The 18,977-nt window shown below is 44.2% G+C and overlaps 1 protein-coding gene across 6 annotated transcripts in view; it reads right to left on the bottom strand.

The window, feature by feature from the left end:
• The window catches only part of LOC6729061 (sterile alpha motif domain-containing protein 5), a 152,629-nt gene that overhangs the window by 21,287 nt on the left and 112,365 nt on the right, over positions 1–18,977 (bottom strand). The window contains exon 5 of one of the 6 annotated variants that reach the window (XM_039295210.2): positions 16,971–16,997. The exons of the other annotated variants lie outside the window; for them this stretch is intronic. Within the exon in view, the coding sequence (XP_039151144.1) occupies positions 16,986–16,997 (12 nt within the window). The 3' untranslated portion in view covers positions 16,971–16,985. Of the gene's footprint in view, positions 1–16,970; positions 16,998–18,977 lie in introns of those variants that run through there. 6 annotated transcript variants of the gene reach the window in all.

The following is an 18,977-nucleotide window of genomic DNA, read 5'->3' as shown; positions in this document are numbered from 1 at the left end:
GCTTGTTTGGCCTTTTCATTAAAGGTTAACTCGCAAAGTGTCAACTTTTGATGAAGGGGAACGAAAGTGTTTCGGCCTTTTTTTACTGACAAAGTGTGTTTAATGCCCAATTGAAATGGGTGTGGGTATGGTTAAAGGCAGTTGATATGGCCGCAAAATGATCGGATCACCGAGCTTTCCACGTATCAATCAACATTTGATGTCCTATAAACTGACTCCGTTTTGTAGCAATTGTCTGCTCGATCCCATCTTTCAACAACTCATTATGTTCGTGCCAAAGTTTATTATGCAATACGGAGTTTATGTCCCATGCGGAATCAATTTCATCTCGGTATACGGTTGATTATTACTACATTCTGCATATACATATGTGTGTATCACACTGTCTACCCACTTCAAAGGTCATCGGAGCTTGTCCAAGTCGTAACAGCAAATTCATAAAGTCATTTGCAATTTGGCTGCCAAAGACTTGAGTGCCAAATGAACGAAAATGGCAACTGACAGAAAGTTTGCCACTGCCAGATGGATTTCGATATAGATATATATCGTGCTTATGCTCATCGTTATGTGTTTGCGAGCTGAACAAATTCATAAAAACGAACCGACGAGGGCAAAGCAAGCAAAATAACTGTCGCAATAAAATAATTTATTGAAGTTTTGCAATGCCAGCGACAAATGCAATAAACTGCGAACTCTGTCTTGGCTCACATGACGTATGCGTTATAAATTTATTTTCAATAGCTCCTCCGCAGCAGCGATCGGGTTGGGAATTGCGCTGGGGATGCTGCTACTGCTTTATTGGCAACTCTTGACACACATCGCGGTGCGAGAAAAACGCGCCAGACCAAGACAAACAGCAGGCGAGGCAAAGGCGGCGGCAGTTAGTTAGGGAGCCTGCCAAGCGTCCCAGGACATAGGATGCAGGATGCAGGATAAGGGAGTCGGAGCCGCAGCCAAAGTCGAAGCTGGGATAAAGTGATGTATGAGTTTAACGCCCTCACGTCCTCGCAGACAGTAACACAGCAGCTGAAATAGCGACAGGAGCCAGGGCAAAAAAATATTAAGCGAGGAAATATGTTGCCACTATATTGACAGCATGAATCGAGGGGCGAAAAAGGGCGATGGGTTGGACGATGAGCAACTTTGGCCCAGGATTTTGGCAATGACAGTGTAGCTACACGCAGGACCCAAGTGAAGGCAACATCGCAACTTTTTGGCAACGTATTTTGTTATTCCTGCCAGCCAGGCGAAGCCAGGCCAAATGACTTTGTTTATGTGTTTCATGTACATTTCGGTAATCAGCCCGGCACAAATTACACGCCGGGCTAATAACTTTTGACATGTGATTTCGCAAGTGGCGTTAAGTCCACGCCGTCTGTTTTGGTTTGCTCATTAGGCCTGGTCGGAACAACACTCGCTCCTCTGGCTGTCAATTTTTTCCGCAAACTTGGCCAGCCACTCGACTTGCGGCCTGCTAATTGATGACGTCTGTCCAGGGGAAAATAATAAATCAGATTGGATAGAGTATAGGGGATGTAGGACTATGCCTGAAGTGCTTTTGGATAATTATATTTGAAAATTGGGCTTTTGGCAATCGTTAGCTATCTTTCTAATGAATTTTTAAGTTCCTTTCTTATTGGAAAATATATAAAGATATTACACTATACTGTAGAGCATTCAGAATCGAACACAACCCATGCGATATTATCCGCATCTGCGCCTGGCTAAATCCGTTTAATGAGCAAACACAACGCACGCAAAATTACAAAAGAAGCTCAGGAGTTATAGGCAGGGGAGCCGCAAGGAGAGGTAGGATTCCTTTCCGCTGCTGGTCAGCCAGAATCTCGTGTTTACACAAGACTTCGAGAGCCACATGCAAACACCAATTAGAGTGACCACAGGGCAAACAAAGGGCATCAATTAAGGGGACAGGGCGAAACCGAGACCTCAGCCTCTTTAAGTTAGCCCATTCCTCGGTCAGTCAACCATTTGGAGTGCCATCAATTGCGAATTGTAAATCGCAAAATCTATTTGCAAGTCACAATTGTTGTGAGATGGATGGATGGCTGGCTGGCTGACTGGATTGGGGAAGTCAGATCCGTTTCCGTTTCAGCCGCAATCAGCCGAAAGAAATCAACTGGAGCGTTGTGATCCACGGCTGCTGTCTGATGCCGGCGAGCACTTAAGGGTTAATTCCATAAATTGTACATCAAAGCAGCCGGTTGGTGGTCAAAGGGTAGCGGTGGCGGGGGTGGTCCTCAGGCATTTGCCCTGCAGTTGACAATTTTTGAAAGTCAGTGATTTGTAAATAATCCTTTTATAAGCACAATGGCTGCTCGTTAACGGCAAATGAGTTTTGACATGGCCAGTGGACATTGGGCCCCCCGTTTAACCCCCAACTGCCGGCAATCAAGATACACTCACTCACTAACACACACACGCCCTTTGCCTATCGCTGTGTGACAATCTGGGAACGAGGCTCTGAATAATGCCTGGCCATTAACACAGCCATCATCGTTATCATCATCATCGCCACAGTCGTGGCTCGTCATCATCATCGCCCTCATCCTCCTGACCCCTCGCCGTTCCAGTCCTCGTCCTCGTCCTTGTCCTTATCCTTGCCCTTTGAACCCCCGCCGACATAACCTCTTCTTGGCCGGCACTTTCAGCCAACACCATTCCGGGTTGTAGTTCGCTGTTTTGGCTGTTGGTTTTTCCGTGTTAATATCCCGCATACATGCAAAGTTGTGAGCCTAGGCGGAGGTTTTCCATTAAGGAAAATGCTATTTTGTACTTACATCCTTACATGAGCTGGCAACAAACTCGAGACCCGAGACCAAAACTATGTTAAGTTGTTAAAAAGCACAAAACTTGGCCCGAACTCTTCCTGCAGGAATTCATTAGCCAAGCGCATGTATCGACATGGCGAAACGAGAGGGTACACGGAACGAAAAGTATCTTTAGATATTATCGATACTATGGTTGAAGTACATTAGTTTAAATGTGTGTACTAAGCAGCAGTATCAACTTGTTTGATATTTTCATATATGAATAGTAATATCGATCATATTAGTAAATGCTTTTTCTATTTTTAAATAAATTAATTAATTATGAATTATATTACTTCCTTTTTTCATGTGCACACTGTCCCAAAATGAACGGGCCATATTGAGGTACGCTGTCTGCATGGCGCTGCCTAAAAGTATTTTCTAATTAAATACTCATGTTTTACAATATGACGCTGACATTCTGCGGAAATGCCTTTTAATTTTCACATTTGAGATGCTCGCACACCAGCACACACGACACACAATCCCCCCTAACCCATTTGCAGCCCTTTTCCTTTTCCGGACTCAACTCATTTCGCCTGGCATCTTCCATTCCATCCAAAACGTGGCACATTTAAGTTTAATTTGCCAGAAATGAGTTTTAGTTTTCCACGCGACACACGGCGCACAAATTTCATCTTCAGATGGCTGCCATTTCGGCTCTTTCTGCTGTATCATTTCCGTTTGGGGGTGGGGCTATTCCACGCATTTTCACTCCTGCTTCTCTGCGCGCACATACATTAGCAGCAAATAATTTAATTTCTCATTTGTAAGTGATGGAAAAATCATTTCAAACATAAAAAGCAAGCTGGAGTGCGTGGAAATTGTCAAAGGGTTGCGATGCTCGTATGCGAAAAAAGGCAAAAATTACGCATACGCCGCGTTTCCCATGAAAGCGTACAAGTCAGACAGCTGCAGGGCAAAATACTAAGTGGGAGGTGGAGTCAAACAAACGACTGGCATTACGTTTCAATTTCCATTCTCATTTCATTTCCATTTTCCCAGCCATTTAATTTTAATTCATTTGCATTGTCTCTGCAGCGCGAGGGTTTTGTTCGTTCGTGTTCTTTTGCGCATCAAATGGAATGAAATCAGCCATAATTAGCATTATATTTCATACTTAATATAATTTAAGTTGGCAAAATGCATGGCACTTCCGCCCCCGCAGTCCACCATGTCTCTTATTTTCCCCTTTATCAGCTGGAGTGACAGCCACCACCAGGACAATGCCGGCGAGTCCTTGCACTTTGTCGGCTGGATGTGAAGTGAATTGAAGGGGGAACTGCGCTGTTCCATTTGACATATGTGCACGCAAAGTGCAGCGTTTGATTGCTGCACCCTGCCCCCAGTGCTTCCTCTTAACTTTCTATGGATTCCCCTCGGTTGCAGCCATTTGCACCCCCCTGCGGATACGCACGTGCCCCCAGGCCGCTTGTCTTTGGCAATTTATGCGCTCGCCTGACGCAATTATGCGAAATTTTCGCACACAGCAGGACCTGATCCCTTCCACGCCCTCCCAATGGGAGTGGGCGTGGCTAAACGCTTGTTGCGTGGGCGGGGCATTTTAAGTTTTCCTGGGGTTTTTGGCTTGGCTTCGGTTTTGGCCTGGTTTCAGTGTGGTTTGGGGTTTGGCTTGGTCTGGTTTGCAGCGCGTAATTTAATTACTTTTTTGCGGCATTTATACACAATGAGGGGGCGGGCTCAACGATGGACAATCATTTGTTGTTCTTGTTGCTGCTCCGGCAATTTGAATTTTCGGACAGACTGACAAATGCTTGAGGTCATATTATAGGGAAATTAATGTTGTTTTAATTGTAAATGAGTTTGCAAATGGACAGCGGATCTTGGGGGATTTGCCATTCAAGGGAGATTAGAGCATTATTATTTCTCATTATGTCTAGACTGCAAACGATTCATAAATTAAAGAGAAGTGAAAGTAGAAGGGAACTGAAAAGGCCATTAAATCGTTAAAATATTAGGAAATTAGAATTTCATACCTAGAACTTTAGTTTCAAGTGCATAGGAAGTCTAACTAATTAAGCAAGCTCATTCTTCTAGACTTCTTTGACTTGTCTGTCCTTGATTGATTTCATTTCGTTTGAGGACAAACATTAGTCATAGGATTGTCAGCTCCATAGAAAACACAACAAATTGGCATTAAATGCACAATCAAACAGGGAAGGAAACTCGAAAAAAAGTAACAGCCACACCAAAGTACATAGACTAATCTGCCACAGGAGCAAAAGGAAAAGTACTGGGAAATAGGGAAAATGGGGAAAAACAATCCGCTCACATGTGCTGCGATGGTATGAATATGTGTAGGCGTTGCTGTGCGAATGAGTAAAAGGCAAAGCGACTGACGACATGGGAAAGTGCCAAAATGACTAACGCACGTATGAGAAGTTTGAGGGGATGGCAAAAAACGGGTGCCTCGTAGGCCTTGAAAGGCCACGGAGAGTGGGCGGTGGTGAGGTGGCAACATGACTGGCAGGGCAGGGCAGACAGACAGAGACGGACGGCGACAGACGGAGACGGAGCGACTGACAGATTGAGTTTCATTTTGGGTGGAACACACGAAACCAAAGTCAAGCGAGGATAGCACCCAAATATTTTGCCAAATTACATTTCAACAGCCTTTTGCCGTTACAGTTTCTCTCAGCTTACGAGTGGGTTCCCTTTTCAAAATACTCTTTTCAAGGGGTAGTCCGCAAATGTGGGTATTTATGTAAGGTTCAGATAAGAAACTACTACTACTATATAAAATTAAACCATAGTTTTTACTAATTTTGAAAGAAATCCTAAAGATAACCTTTGATTCTTAATATTACAAGGAAAGTGTATATGAACCTTTGCCTTTTAACTCGCAACATTTCAGCACTATTATTTTGTCTTTTTTTCTGCCTTCCCTGCTTGGTCAGTAGAGGAAAATTTCCACATTCGGCACATCAATGTCAAATTGAGGCATTGGTCAGACAGCAGACACGGGCGAGTGGGGGAGAAATGGCCAAGAGAAAGGCAGGAAATTGCCAAAAATGCGTTTGTGTGCGTGGGCCTTGTCGTAGTGGACATAAAATGAAATGAACAAAAAAGATTTCTATCTCGAGCGTGGCCACTCGAATGGTCAAAGTTGCTTAATATGACAGCTGCTCCGGCGGACGAGAAACAAATGAGCGTGCGTAATAAATGTGGCCATGTCCGTGGATGAGGGTCCAAAGTTCAGAGGAAGAAAGTGCAATGGATTCGTTAAGGCGCCAAGCTCTTTGTCATTTCACCCACCCGATTTAGTCGATGCTAATCCATGGCATCAAGCATGGAATGCTTAAAACAATTTACTTTGATGCGGTCGCCGGTTGCCTGCCGCCCGCCAGTCGCATCACAATCCAATTGACTTCATTTGTCCGAGTAAAAAGCAGAAGACAAAATGGATTAAGTTCCGCCTTCGGCCATTGTCCATTGTTCCGGTGGAATCCGTTTAGACGTTGTATAAGTGTAACGATTGTGCGGCACCCCCGAGTCATATTTGCAGTTGCTAACCGCCCACAACAATGGGCCCATCGTTTTGATGAATTTATTCGCCCATACCCAAGCCCACCAAATGATCCTCCTCGGTGGTTTCTGGCCAGGCCCGACCACGCCAGGCGGCATATGAATTGATTTGCTGTCAGATGCGGCCACTGCATGCACGACTTGCCTTCGCCGGGATTCCTCATTATGCCGCACATATGGCCATGTTGCCACAGCCCCTTCTCCAGCCTCGTTCCACGAATTCACCCACTTGGTATGCGCAGGCATGTGGCAAGACTTTGCCTGAGTTGTGGCTCAGGGCGGATCAGGCAACCCCACGAAAACCTGATTCCTTGCCGTTTGACTGACAGTAATATTTGCCCAAATTTACGCGTTTCCTTTGCCCGCAATCAATTTGCATTGTTTGATGTGCACCACCCCCAAAAAAATGAATACAACTACGCAAGAATTACATGCACCACGAAACAAGAATTTTGTAGAATCCAAAAAGAGTTCATCATTTGTTTTAATAAAAAGTTTATAAATATGCCAGGTATTTTATGTGACTCCCATGTGAGATCAAAGAACATCAAATATATTTTTCAAAAATGTTCTAAAATGCTGCACAAATTTGAGGAATTTTTCTAGTTTCTTTGCATTTGGGCTAAACTCCTAATCTCAGCGTAATTTCATTATCATTAGCCAAAGAAAGCGAAAAACTTTTGCCGCCAAACAAGCTGTCAACATTTTAATAGAACCGAAAAAGGAAAAGGAATAGGAAAAGCGAAGCAGAAAAACGCTTTGGCAAAATATTTGTTTAAAATTAAAAAGGCAAATGGACTTGAGCAGACTCCGAGCCCCGGGGGCAATAAAACTTTCTTCATCAAGTCGCTGGAAGTGGAAGTAGAAAAGTGGCTGTGGCAGTGCCACAGACTGTGGCAGGAGAGCAGAATCAGCACTGGCTGGCCTAAAACTATGCTTAATTTTTTATCAGCTGCAAGTCACGGCGACCCAAAGACCAACTTTGCCCTGGCATTGGGCCAAAAGTGGGCGTGACATCGCAGATTGTGTGCGGCGATGAAAGCCGCGGAATATGAGAAAAGAAAATGGCAACGTTTGGCCTACAACAATTTCCTTTTTTCCCCATTCTGCTCGCTTTTCTTTTGCTGTTTTTTTTTTTTTGCGAAACAAAAGCGCGTACATTGAACTTTTGAGTGGGCAACCAAGGGGCCGAGGTAGAGGTGGTGTGTAGGTTCAAGTTGGGTGTGCCCAAGTGGGCGTTCTGTGTCCCAGTATGCGTCAACGTAAATAGTTTGTGCTCTCGTTCTCGGGCAGCAGGAGCGTGAGGAGGATGGAGCAGGAGCAGCAAATGGCAAACAGAAAGACAGCAGGCAGTTGGCTGTTGCCTGTTGGCACTTTGGCAGCGCAAAAGTGGAAGCGGCAGCGGTACAAGGCAGAAGGCAGAAACAGTCGGCAGTCAACAGACAGACAACAGACAAGTGCACCCTTCTTCCTAATGAAGCCAGCCAAAAACACGGTCCCAGACACAATGTCTGCCCGTGTTTTTGTGCCCAAAAGTGCATACATGCTGCTCTGCGTCGGCCTTCTCACACGACGAGAAAAGGTATCAGTGGAAAAGAAACATTCTCACAAAGGGAAAGATACAATGCAAAACAAGAAAACTAGTCTGAAGTATCTCATCAATATTAAAAATAATATAATTGATATTTATATTTAAATATTTTAAATTTAATCTGAACTCAACATTTTAGCTCTCTGCTCTTACGAGCAGTATCTGCATTATATGCAACTTTTTAGACACACCTCGCGTATTTTGTCTGCTTTTCTCGCAGTGCACTGTCTGCACCCAGGAATCGCAATCTGCCAGCCATCTGTGAGGCGTACACACTTGTCAGTTGGGCCCAGGGCAACCCGTTAGACACTGTTGACAGCCGGCGCACAAGGTGCAAGAGGAGTTGCCCACGGATGGCGAAGGGAGGCATGATGGGCGGTACACGCCCCTTCGCATACCTTGCCACACAAACGAATGAACGGTGCAAACGTCGACGGCCGCTTGACAACTATCTGTCCGTTTGCTTGCCGCCCGTTTGGCTTTTACTGCACTTGCCAATTGGCTGACCTAGAAAGTGGCGTACGTATGTACAACAAACAAAAGGTGAGGGGTGGGGAGAGATAGACCCACCCCCTCAATCACCTCGCCGTTCGCCGCCCATGAGTCATTGTCTGCTTTTAGTGCACTTTTGCACGCTTTTTGCACTGCCGTATTTATGGCTTTGGCTTTTTGCGAGCTGTAAATCTGTTAAGCCCTTGAGTGGCTCGTTTTTGCTGTGTACGCGTAGCAGTGCGCTGGGAAATTAATAAAATTTTATGGAGCCACGACTAGCATTTATTATGCTAATTTCCCAGTCCCCAAGCAACCACCCTCCCCCTTCTCACCGCTGCATAAGTATCGAAATGATTATGGCTTATCAAAGCTATTGGCGCTCTGGCAATTGCAATTTCATTTTATGTCCGTGTGTCCATGACCAGGGCATTAAAAATGCAAAAGTGATTATCTCTAATGGCAACGTATGCGACACGCTTCGGTGGTGGACCAAATTCTGTGCCACACAATTCTGATTGAACTGATGGGGCATTCTGTTTCGCTGAAGTGGTTGGGTTAGGTGATAAACGCCGCTTAGAAAAGAATTTGATGGCCGAACAAAGCCGACAATAAACATTCCATTCAAATGAGCCACCAAAATGGCATCAATGTCATATCAATCAAAAACTCGCACTCATACCAATGCTCTGGATGCATTTAGCCGCAGACAGTTGGATTGAAATAGAAGCGTCAGTGCAAATCCGCACAATGCAAATTAATATAGCATACTTAACAGCGCACGACAATGGACCCAGTTTGCGGCTGAATGATACCCTGCAGAAGGGTATGTGAATATCTAGCTACGCGAGAAAGATATTAAATTATCATAAAGAGTATAATATATATCTATATTATTCTCTACTTTAGTGTTCAGATGCGATTTTATGGGTACAGGGTAACCCTTTTGATTACAGAATCTCCAGCTGGCTGACACTTGTCATTTGACTGCTCTTCATCGGCGGATTGACACTTTCCATCAAAGCGACAGCTGAGGCAGCAACACTGGCCGCAACAGTTGCACATTTGATTCGGTTTTGTTTGTTCGCCGGATCGAGCCTGCCCTTCCCCAGATTTTCCCACAAGCACACACACTCGCACACACATTTTTTGCAACCAACTGGGGGGCAGTGAAAATTTACCACAAAGCAGACAAGCTCACATGCACATACTACACAGCAATCCAGTCGCGTCGCATTTCTGGCCTTTGTTGTTGTTTATCAACGTTGACAAATCTTTATGTCGCCTGCAATCTTTTTTTCCCCCATTTTTTTGTTTGGCTTTGTCGCCGTCGGTTTGTGTTTGTTTATGCCCGGCACTCTCGCTATTTTTCATTAGAGCTCTCGCATGCGGTTAGAATCCAAATGGTCGGGGGTTGGAAAGCGGATTTGGATTTAATTTATTTAAATGCTTATCACGAAAAGGCTTAAATGTTGTTTTGCCTGTTGCGGCGGCGACGCTTGAAAGCGGCTTATGAAAAAATGAATTTCGCAGCGGAGTAGTGGCAGTAATCAACCCCAAGTGGTGAAACCCCACCTACGCAGGACTCGCTGGTATATGGCTTAATTAAGAGAAGGGAGAATGGAGCCTCAAGACAAGACAGGAGACAATGGCCACAAATCGAGCCAGATGGACAGGGAGCAAGGCAACCGCAACAAGGGTAAATCCCACCCAACTGTGCCCCAGCCATCAGCCGTCCAAAAACTGTTACGTTCAATTAATTATTCAAGTGAAAATTCTCATATCCTGCTCTACATGCGAAATAAGTTCGACAATCGACAGCTGTTGTTGACCTTACCCCCAAAATGGTCCGCAATTTATGGTTGCAAATTGTTTTGCACCCGAAAAAGGTTACGGTTACCGGCAGGGAAATTCTGATGGGCAACGGGGCGTATGAGCAACATATTCCGTTGGCGAAAAGTCAAAGGCAAGCGAAGGCATCCAAGGGTCCAACTGTTACGGCCACCGACTGCTTTGCATGCCAAACAACAAGGCGAAAGGATCTTCCTCCTCTTCCGGGGTTACAAAAGGTCCCTCCCTCAGATGTTGTTGATGATGATGATTGTAATCCGGTTTGTAAGTTATGTGCTGCTTAATTGAGTTCACATGCACATGACCTGAATTCTTGATTGCCCAAGAAGCCAGGATTCTCCTCGAAAAACCAAAGGCAAATCCCTCCCTCGTCCCCCTCCTACTGCAATCCTCTCCACAATTCCAATGTGTGTGGGTGTGTTTGGGTGTGTGGGGGTCGCGTCAGGTGCTCTGACTGCTGATGAGGCCACAGCACGTGTTGCCCTCCTTCCAGAGGTCCTGGGATGTTCCACAGATAGGATACGTTTAACCTGCAAGTTGATTTCACTTATCCCTTTGCATCGCTCCTCTTATTACGTAATTTCGTAGTTTACTTTGCCGGCTTTGCCACCTCCTCTTTAAGTGGCAGGAAAAACAATCTCTTAATTTTCGTAAATCTGCACATCATAATTTATTTTAATTGCCTCTAAGACCCCGGTGAAGTTTCCCATTATTTCCCCGACACACTACCCTTCAGTCTGGGCTGCCGTAAAAAATGACCCAGACTTTGTTTGGATTTGAGAAAATGTGGGGAAATTGCCAAAGAAAAGCAATTTATGATAGCCACATGGATTGTTTATGATGTCTGGGTCGGCTGTGGAAATTTACGTGAGCCAAGCCCCCGACCAAAAAAAAAAAAAAATACCATGAAAACGAGAGAAAAAAGAAAACAAGACACGAAATCTTGCAATCTGGAAAAACTTTTGCGAGGGAATAACGTTACGGAGCTCGGTAGATAAATGAAACTAATTTAGTGAGCTGCTCATCTGGGGAGCCCAGAAACAATCTAAGCCAAGGCAAAAGGCTTAAAATCATTTGCCCGCAAATATCCAAAGGGCTCAGACCAAAAAATTGTGTACCCAAAAATATGTAAATATGTGCACCTGGCGCTCTCCTGCCCCAACTAGGCACAAATATACTAAAACTTTGTTTTTGGGGGAACGGGAGAAGGGAGTGGTTGGGTTTTGTGGTAAGTTGTTCGGCTGCTGGAGGAGAGCTTTTCCCGCTCCTTGCTCGGGCTCACGGAAAAACTGTTGCTATTTTGGCAGGCAACTTTTCCATGGAACGCTGAAGCCCGGTAACAGCATTTGACAAATGCCGGCAAGACAGAAAGGACACCCAGGACATTCAGGATGTGTGGCTCGGTTCGCCCTCTAATGCCAAAGGTGGTTGTTGTGGCTGCGTTGCGATGCCCTGGAGGCTTTTGCACGAGGCTTTTAATAGTTTGATGTATGAGTGGCTCATACTTCTTCACTTCCCTTCTCTAACCCTCCCATCCCTTCACCATCGCTCAAGGCGCAGCCACACATATGCAAATTTTTCCGAAAGGGTTCGGCAACCATTTCCCCTACTTCCTTTGCGTGCCAGTGTGTGTGTGTGTGGAAATTAACACAAATGTATTTAGTTTGTGCCCAAATATTTCATGTCTCAGTTTGGGGACTTAAAGGTGCCCTAATGGTTGTTCGTGAGTAATGGCTTTCCGTGGTTGGGGCCAAAGTTTTTAAGCTAATTTTAATTTCAAGCTGAACAAAATGAAAGCATTTATTCTGTTGGAATTAATTCACATTTTTTGGTGCAAAAAGTGTTTAAATTTAAAGTGTTAAACCAAATGACTGCATTCTGAGTGGATGTGTTTAATCGGAGAACATCTGGCTGTTGTCGCTGACAAATAATGAAGACAAGTTCAAAGCAAACATAAATAAAATTGTTAACATTCTCTCGCCGGCCCCGCCCCCTTTTCACCATCATCACGCACACGCCCCAACAATTGAATTTGTTTCATGGAGTACGGGAACACGAAATTTCTATACATAAGTATATTTCTAAAAAAGAAATAAATACATATATAACAAAAAGCGGCGAGAACGGGGGAAGACAAAAACTTTTTCCTTTTCGCTGGCTGGCAAATGAAATGCGCTCGTTTGATGTGAGCACGAGTTGTTCTGAATTCCCCCGAAAAAAAGAATCCCAGGATCCATCTATGTTCCTTTTCAGTTGAGTTCAGTTCGGTTTTTGTGTATTTCACTTTTTTGTGTTTTGTGTTTTGTACTGCTTTGGCTTTGGCTGCTTTCACTTTGGGCGTCGCCTTGTGCAATTGTTTGAATACTTTTGCAGCGCATTAAATTAGTTTCGTTTGAGTTAACGTGCCGAGACGAGACGAGATCCAGACTGGAGACTCTGACTCAGGATGGCAACAGACTCCGGCTGAGACTCAGACTCGAACTCAGATCCAGACAAACTTATAATCATGTCAGTCAAAGGCACGGCAAGGAATTCGCTGTATGTGCTCCTCCTTTTTGCTCACCACCCCAAAAAACTCGCTGCTGCTGTCAAAAAGTTTATGCAGACGGATCAAAAAAGGCCAGGACCCCTCTTTCGAGTGCCGCATGAAATTAACCAGCTAAATAAATAAATCAAATAACAATAATGGGGAGCTGCAAAGGATGGCGCAAACAGGGGTCGAAGTTGATACCGTTTAAAGGCATATGAATATATAAAATGACATTTCCGTGAAAACACTGAATGAATCGAAGCCATCGAGTTGAACATTTAAGCCAGCGATTGACTTTAATGTAAACGTTGCACCACTTGGGCAATAAAAGTGTCGAACAAAGTCAAAAATACGTTCATAACTCGTGGAACTCCTGCTCCTGGCCAGCCATTATGATCCCGCCCCCCCTGATCCTTGCTGCCAACCTCCTGCTAATGCCTTAATGCGCAGCAACAATAAATGTCCAATGCTCAATGAAGCTGAAAGTTGAAAAGCTGTAGCTGAAGCTGAAAAGCTGTGAGCTGCGGGACGAGCGCCGCCGGCGGAGGAGTGTAAAAGCCAGCCAGACGCTGGCTCCTTGGAAAAGTGCAACTATTTGGCTGCCACAGCTTCCTGGCATTGTTGCAAGGATTTTCCTCGAAGCCATTGAGCTGGTAATTGAAAAGCGAACGGCAGCAATAGCAGCCAATGAAAGGCCGAATTAAAGCTGTTGACATACAAGCCGGGGCCAAGATCTTGTCTTCAGTTTGCCCGGCGAACGGGATTATAAACTTGTCGGATTGGAAAAGTCTTGAAAGGAGCTGATGCGGATGTTGCTACTTTGCTGCCTTGCTACTTCTCCGGCTGCTGGAGTGCAGACTTTGAACCCGCCACAAAATGTTGTTTATATTTGTTTTTATTTGCTACTCTAATTGAAGTGCCATTGGCGGGGTTTTTAGAAACGACCATAGTTAGGTCGTGCACAACCCTTATGGCGAAATTATGCAATTTTCATAATGCTCGCTCCCCTTGATTGAGATCATTTGCTGAAGATATCGCCGGGACCCTTTTTTGGTTGGCACGCGGCAACAATGCTGCGGTTTGAGGGCTGCTGAGCAATTTTCATAACTTCATTTGCATTTAATAGAAGCAGGGACGGCGCACCATCTTCCATCTAACCCGACCCAAAGTAAATAGAAATAACAAAAATTAAGCAAAAATGTTTGCTACGTTCCGAAATATGTATATCCCTTTTCCCATTGCCAGTTTTTTAGAATGGCAACAACAGCGACGCATGTCACCATCAAATAAATCACTAAACGCTGTGACAGTGTCAAATGTCAGGAGACAAGGGGCGTTGGCGGGGCGGCTAGGGATAAGGGATTGAAGGGTGCTGCACTGAGAGAAAATCGGATTCAAATGGTAGCTATTCATAACTAGCTTCATAGCAGAAAATGCAACCTACCATCTATAAATATTCATTCATTTTCCATAAAATACATTTTTAATTATTTGAAAAATTAATTAATTAATTGCATTGTTTTTCTCAGTGCTACTGAAATCCGAACCGCTGCGGATGTTGTCTCAGTTGGTAGGCGCGCAAGGGGACAATGACCGCTCATCCACCCAACTACTGGGCCAGCCACCCACCTTAACCCTTGGCGCACAACCCAACACCCAGCACCCATCGCCCCTCGTCTTAACCCCCTGTTGCCGTGCTGCGTCACTTCATTGTTGACATTTAACGTGTTCGTGTTTGGCGTGACAAGTGACATGCTGTGCCTGTGCCGCTTCCACTGCCACTGCCCCCGTATTTTATCCAGCGACTGTTTTCCCCGGCCAGCGACCAACTGTTGAGGTTGGGTTCGCGTTCGGGTCCCGAAAAAGGGTTGATGTACGTACAAAAACGTTGGCTGGGTACAAAAGGTAGCGTATAATTGCATAAATATGCAAATTAGTGAGTCAAAGGGGGGCGGGGGTTGGTGGGTGGCCCGCCTTGACGCATTGTCGCCCCCAATGTCAACGAGTGTCGCCAGACAGACAGACAGCTGCCGCTCACCTCCCGCTCTCCACGCTCCCAGCATTCATAACACGCACCGCTAGCCGCCCCAGCCACCCACTCGTTACACACCCGTTACCGTTGCCGTCACAGTTACCTCAGGATGTGCGAGGCGCTCGAGCAAAAATCTATAGCATACTTTGCAGCTGCAGCCAAGTGCATAAGACAGCATAAACAGTTGGGGTCGCAAAAATAGCGCTCTACAGATCAAAAAAATAAATAAATAAATAAAATGTAATATAGCCCTGATTTGTTACAATACTATATTACTTAACATATTTGTGGTTTCAATCTTTATTGCTATTATTCTGACCTCCACTGTACCTGCAAGCATATCAATGCTCAACAAAAAGGGGGTGACAAACGGAAAGGCATGAGGGGTTGCCAGCAGCCGTTGGCATTTTCCATTGAACGGAAATGTGTCTAATTTCAATACAAAGTGACTTGGCAAAGAAGGGAGGACTGGGCCAGATGCAATGGCTCGTTTGTTTCTCTCTTCAATTGCAATAGCTATCGCAATCGCAATTGCACTAACAAGCGACACATGAAAACGCAGACACATACGCACTCAGAAAAGGATATATAGAAGAGAAAAAAACCCCTGGCATTACCTTCATTTGGCAACAGTTTTCATTTCCATTTCACTGCACAAAGTGCTCTCGCCCTCCAGTTACAAAGTTTTCTTTTAACCCTTGAGAGAAATATTTTTGCAGGCAAAAATAAACAAAATGTTATTTATTGAAAATTGTTATAGACTTGCCCGGCCAGACAAGAATCTTAATTTTGTTGCCAACTTCCAAGTTCCAAGGCAGCTTAAAGGCAGGGAATTCTCATGTTCTTTTTAGTTATTTTCATTTTTCGTTTATACTTCCAGTTTTATTTTTTTTCCTGCTAGTGGAGCGAAACCCCTTGAAAGCACTTCTGGTCCCAACGGTGGGAACAGGGGGACATTATGACAAAATGTGCATTTAAGTGCAACATTTATGTAAAATGTGCGTCTGGCAAGTTTCGCCTTTAAAATATGCACAAACATCCTTCCAACTGGGAACTCGTTGGGTAAGACGTTGAAAAAGCGCAGCTCAAGTTGGTGACGAGCATTTTGTAAGCACCGAATTGTGGGCTGGGGCAAAATTGGGGATTGGCTGCCATTTGCCTTCGCAAAAGTTCAGAAATTAAGTTTGCTGACAAACGTTTGTTCGGCGAAATTCAGAAGGAGCCGGCCAAGGGAGGTGGCAACTTTGCCAAGGCATTTCTAAACTTAAATAAGCGCAACTTGCTACCCGGGCATGGGGCACATGTGCAGCTCACCGACTCCTCTTCTCTTTCCCCAGTTTGGGGCAACTTTTCTAATGCAATTAATTTCTGCACTCAACGAGGCGGCCGGAGCAGGAATGTGGGCGTGGACATGGCTATGGGTATGGGTATGGGCGTGGCAAGGACCTTCCTGCGACTGGGCAAAAGTTTTTGGCGGCGTCGCTCTCTGTGTTTTTCGCACCCAAGTTGGCACAACGCACAAATTAGTGTGGCAGCAGCATGTGGCATATTGCCTCGTCCCTCCTCCTTCGTCTTTCCGGAATAAGACCCTCCCCCCACTTCCTCACCCCAATTCTAACCATAATGCATGTCATAATGGCTGCAACTTTGGCGCGGCCTTCGTTCGCCAGCAAATTTGTCACACGCACAAATTGTTCAGACCCACCAGCTTTTCCACCTTCTATTTGATGTAATTTAAATTTTTAATTAGGCACACAAATTGTTTTTGGCGGTTTGGCAAATCTCTGACAGATTTCCAGCCCTTGTCTGCGAAATGATAATGAAAATGTTTAAATATTTACCACAATTTGTAACGACAATCACACAGACTTACAATAAACACAGAGCGAAGCACATACATAAAGTTTACGTTTCCGGTGAGGATTGTTAGTAGGAATGGACACAATTCTAAACTACATTAAATACGATGGAAATTATGAAAATCTGATACTATGAATGCGGGTAATGAAATAATGAATGAATGAAGGAATGTCAAACTGTGAACGGATGATGTGCACAAAAGAGAGCAAGGAAACATTGATGGAACATCGATTGCAATTTCAGGACATGATGCATTCTTCAGACACTTACCTAAAACGAAAAGAAAATGAGAGGAAATTAGTAAATTGAATATCTTCTGTTATTTAAGGCTAAGACTTATCATCTATGCTATCACTATTGATAGCTTTCTCCTTTTAAGATCTAATTTTAAGCCCAATATGCCCAATTAAAAACTGGGCAATAAATTCGTATTTTCCAATCATATGCCGCATAAATCTGCCAGACGTAATTGGCTTTATCTGTAGCCGATAAATAATAAATATCACTTTTATAATTAACTCTTCTTGTGTTTCTTGTCAATTTCCCGTGCCACTGAAGCTCATATTTGCTTAAAATTATGAAACAAAATCGTTTGCATGCCACAAAATATTTGCGTGTTAAATGAAAAACAAGCAAATCACAATCGCCGCCTGGAAAATGTACAATTCCAATCCCGATCCCAATACCAAAATCCAATTCGTGCTAGACAAAAATATTTGCCTTGCATTGCAGCGGGTTAAATCTCGTTTATTTCGAGCTCCACGTTTTTGTTTCAGAGTTTTGGAACATTTTTATTCGGTGTGTGTTGTTTCGGTTATTTGTTGTTTGGTTTGCGGTTTCTGCGGGCGGCATTTATATCATATTTTTTCTCTTCTTTTTTTTTTATTTTTGGTCCGGGTTCTACAATTTTTCTTTTTTTCCTGTGGCTGCGATGTGTGTGTGAAGTTGGCAGGAAATGCGCTGGCGGCGATACAGCGTTTCAATTCGTGTATGTTAATATTTATGTTTTGATTTCAAACAACGCCACCTCTGAAATATTAATGAAATACAAACAGAATGTTAGCGTGTTACACACAGGCACACACACACACACACACCCAGCTCCGCATAGTTGATATGCAAATAGCGAGACGACTGCGAGACATTGACAGGATAAACACACACCTGGCCCTAAAAAAGAAGCCACAGAAAATGCAGGACTCAAGTGAAGTTCTTTGTCAATTTGCCAGAGCTTAGAAGTAAAAGATATCCCAAAACATTTGAGTGTGTTTGAAAACTTTTGTGCAGTCGAAAATTTATGCAAAGTCTATGGAAAGTCGCTTTGGCTTTTGCTTTTGCTTTCACCCTGCCGCCAAAGATAATCAGCAACTCACTCACAGAAAAAAAGAACCAAATATATAGGAAAACAGTTCCACGGAACAGTTCACGACTTGGTGAGCTCCTGAGTATTATACGAATTTTTGGTGGTTGAATGTGCACCAGTTTTAGTCCTGCGATGCCTTCGCCTTCGATGCCGTGCATAACAAATATTTTATTTCGAGATTAACGCTTGTCAGGACCCATTCCAAAGTCTATCGTCTTCCCAAATTCCCATTTCTTTGGTCTGCGTAAAAATGTAACATGAATAAAAAGGTTTTTAGAAAACGTCGGGTAACGTATACTTAATGGAGAAAACTTTAAAAATTTTATTTATTCATATTGTAGAAATGTAAAAAAAGTCTGTACTTGTTTTATTTATAAGTAACTATTAAAATGCATTTGCAAACTGCCATTCAGAGTATTCAAAGCGTGCGTGACGTCGCCAATTTTCCATTTTCAATTCGGTTTGTTGCACTTTGTAGCCTGCACAGGAAGAACGAGGACGAGAGCTGAAACAGCTGCCAGCAGCCACACCTAAGTCCTGGCAACTGGAAGTATGTGTGTGTGTGTTGGTGAGGAGCACAAAGGGCAGGGAGCCGGGATGAAATAAGGGACAGGCGGAGTACCACATAGACAGGCAAATTTAGCTGCAGGCCAAACAAATGACAAAGCAGGATGAACGGAGGCTGCAGGACGACATCGGAAGCTGCTTGTCCTGCCAGCAGTCGACTCCTCGTCGCAAAAGTAAAAGTGGCAAAAAGCAAAACCACCGCATCCTCGCACGTTTTATTGATTTTCTTCGCCTGCCACATGCACATGCGTCGACGACCCTGGCCCTGGTGACTCTGCCCCACCATTCACCATCTACCACCCAGGCACCCAGCACCCACT

The sequence above is a fragment of the Drosophila simulans genome, chromosome 3R (assembly GCF_016746395.2).
Source record: "Drosophila simulans strain w501 chromosome 3R, Prin_Dsim_3.1, whole genome shotgun sequence".
NCBI classification, from domain to species: domain Eukaryota; kingdom Metazoa; phylum Arthropoda; class Insecta; order Diptera; family Drosophilidae; genus Drosophila; species Drosophila simulans.
This window is presented reverse-complemented; position numbering and strand designations above follow the sequence as displayed.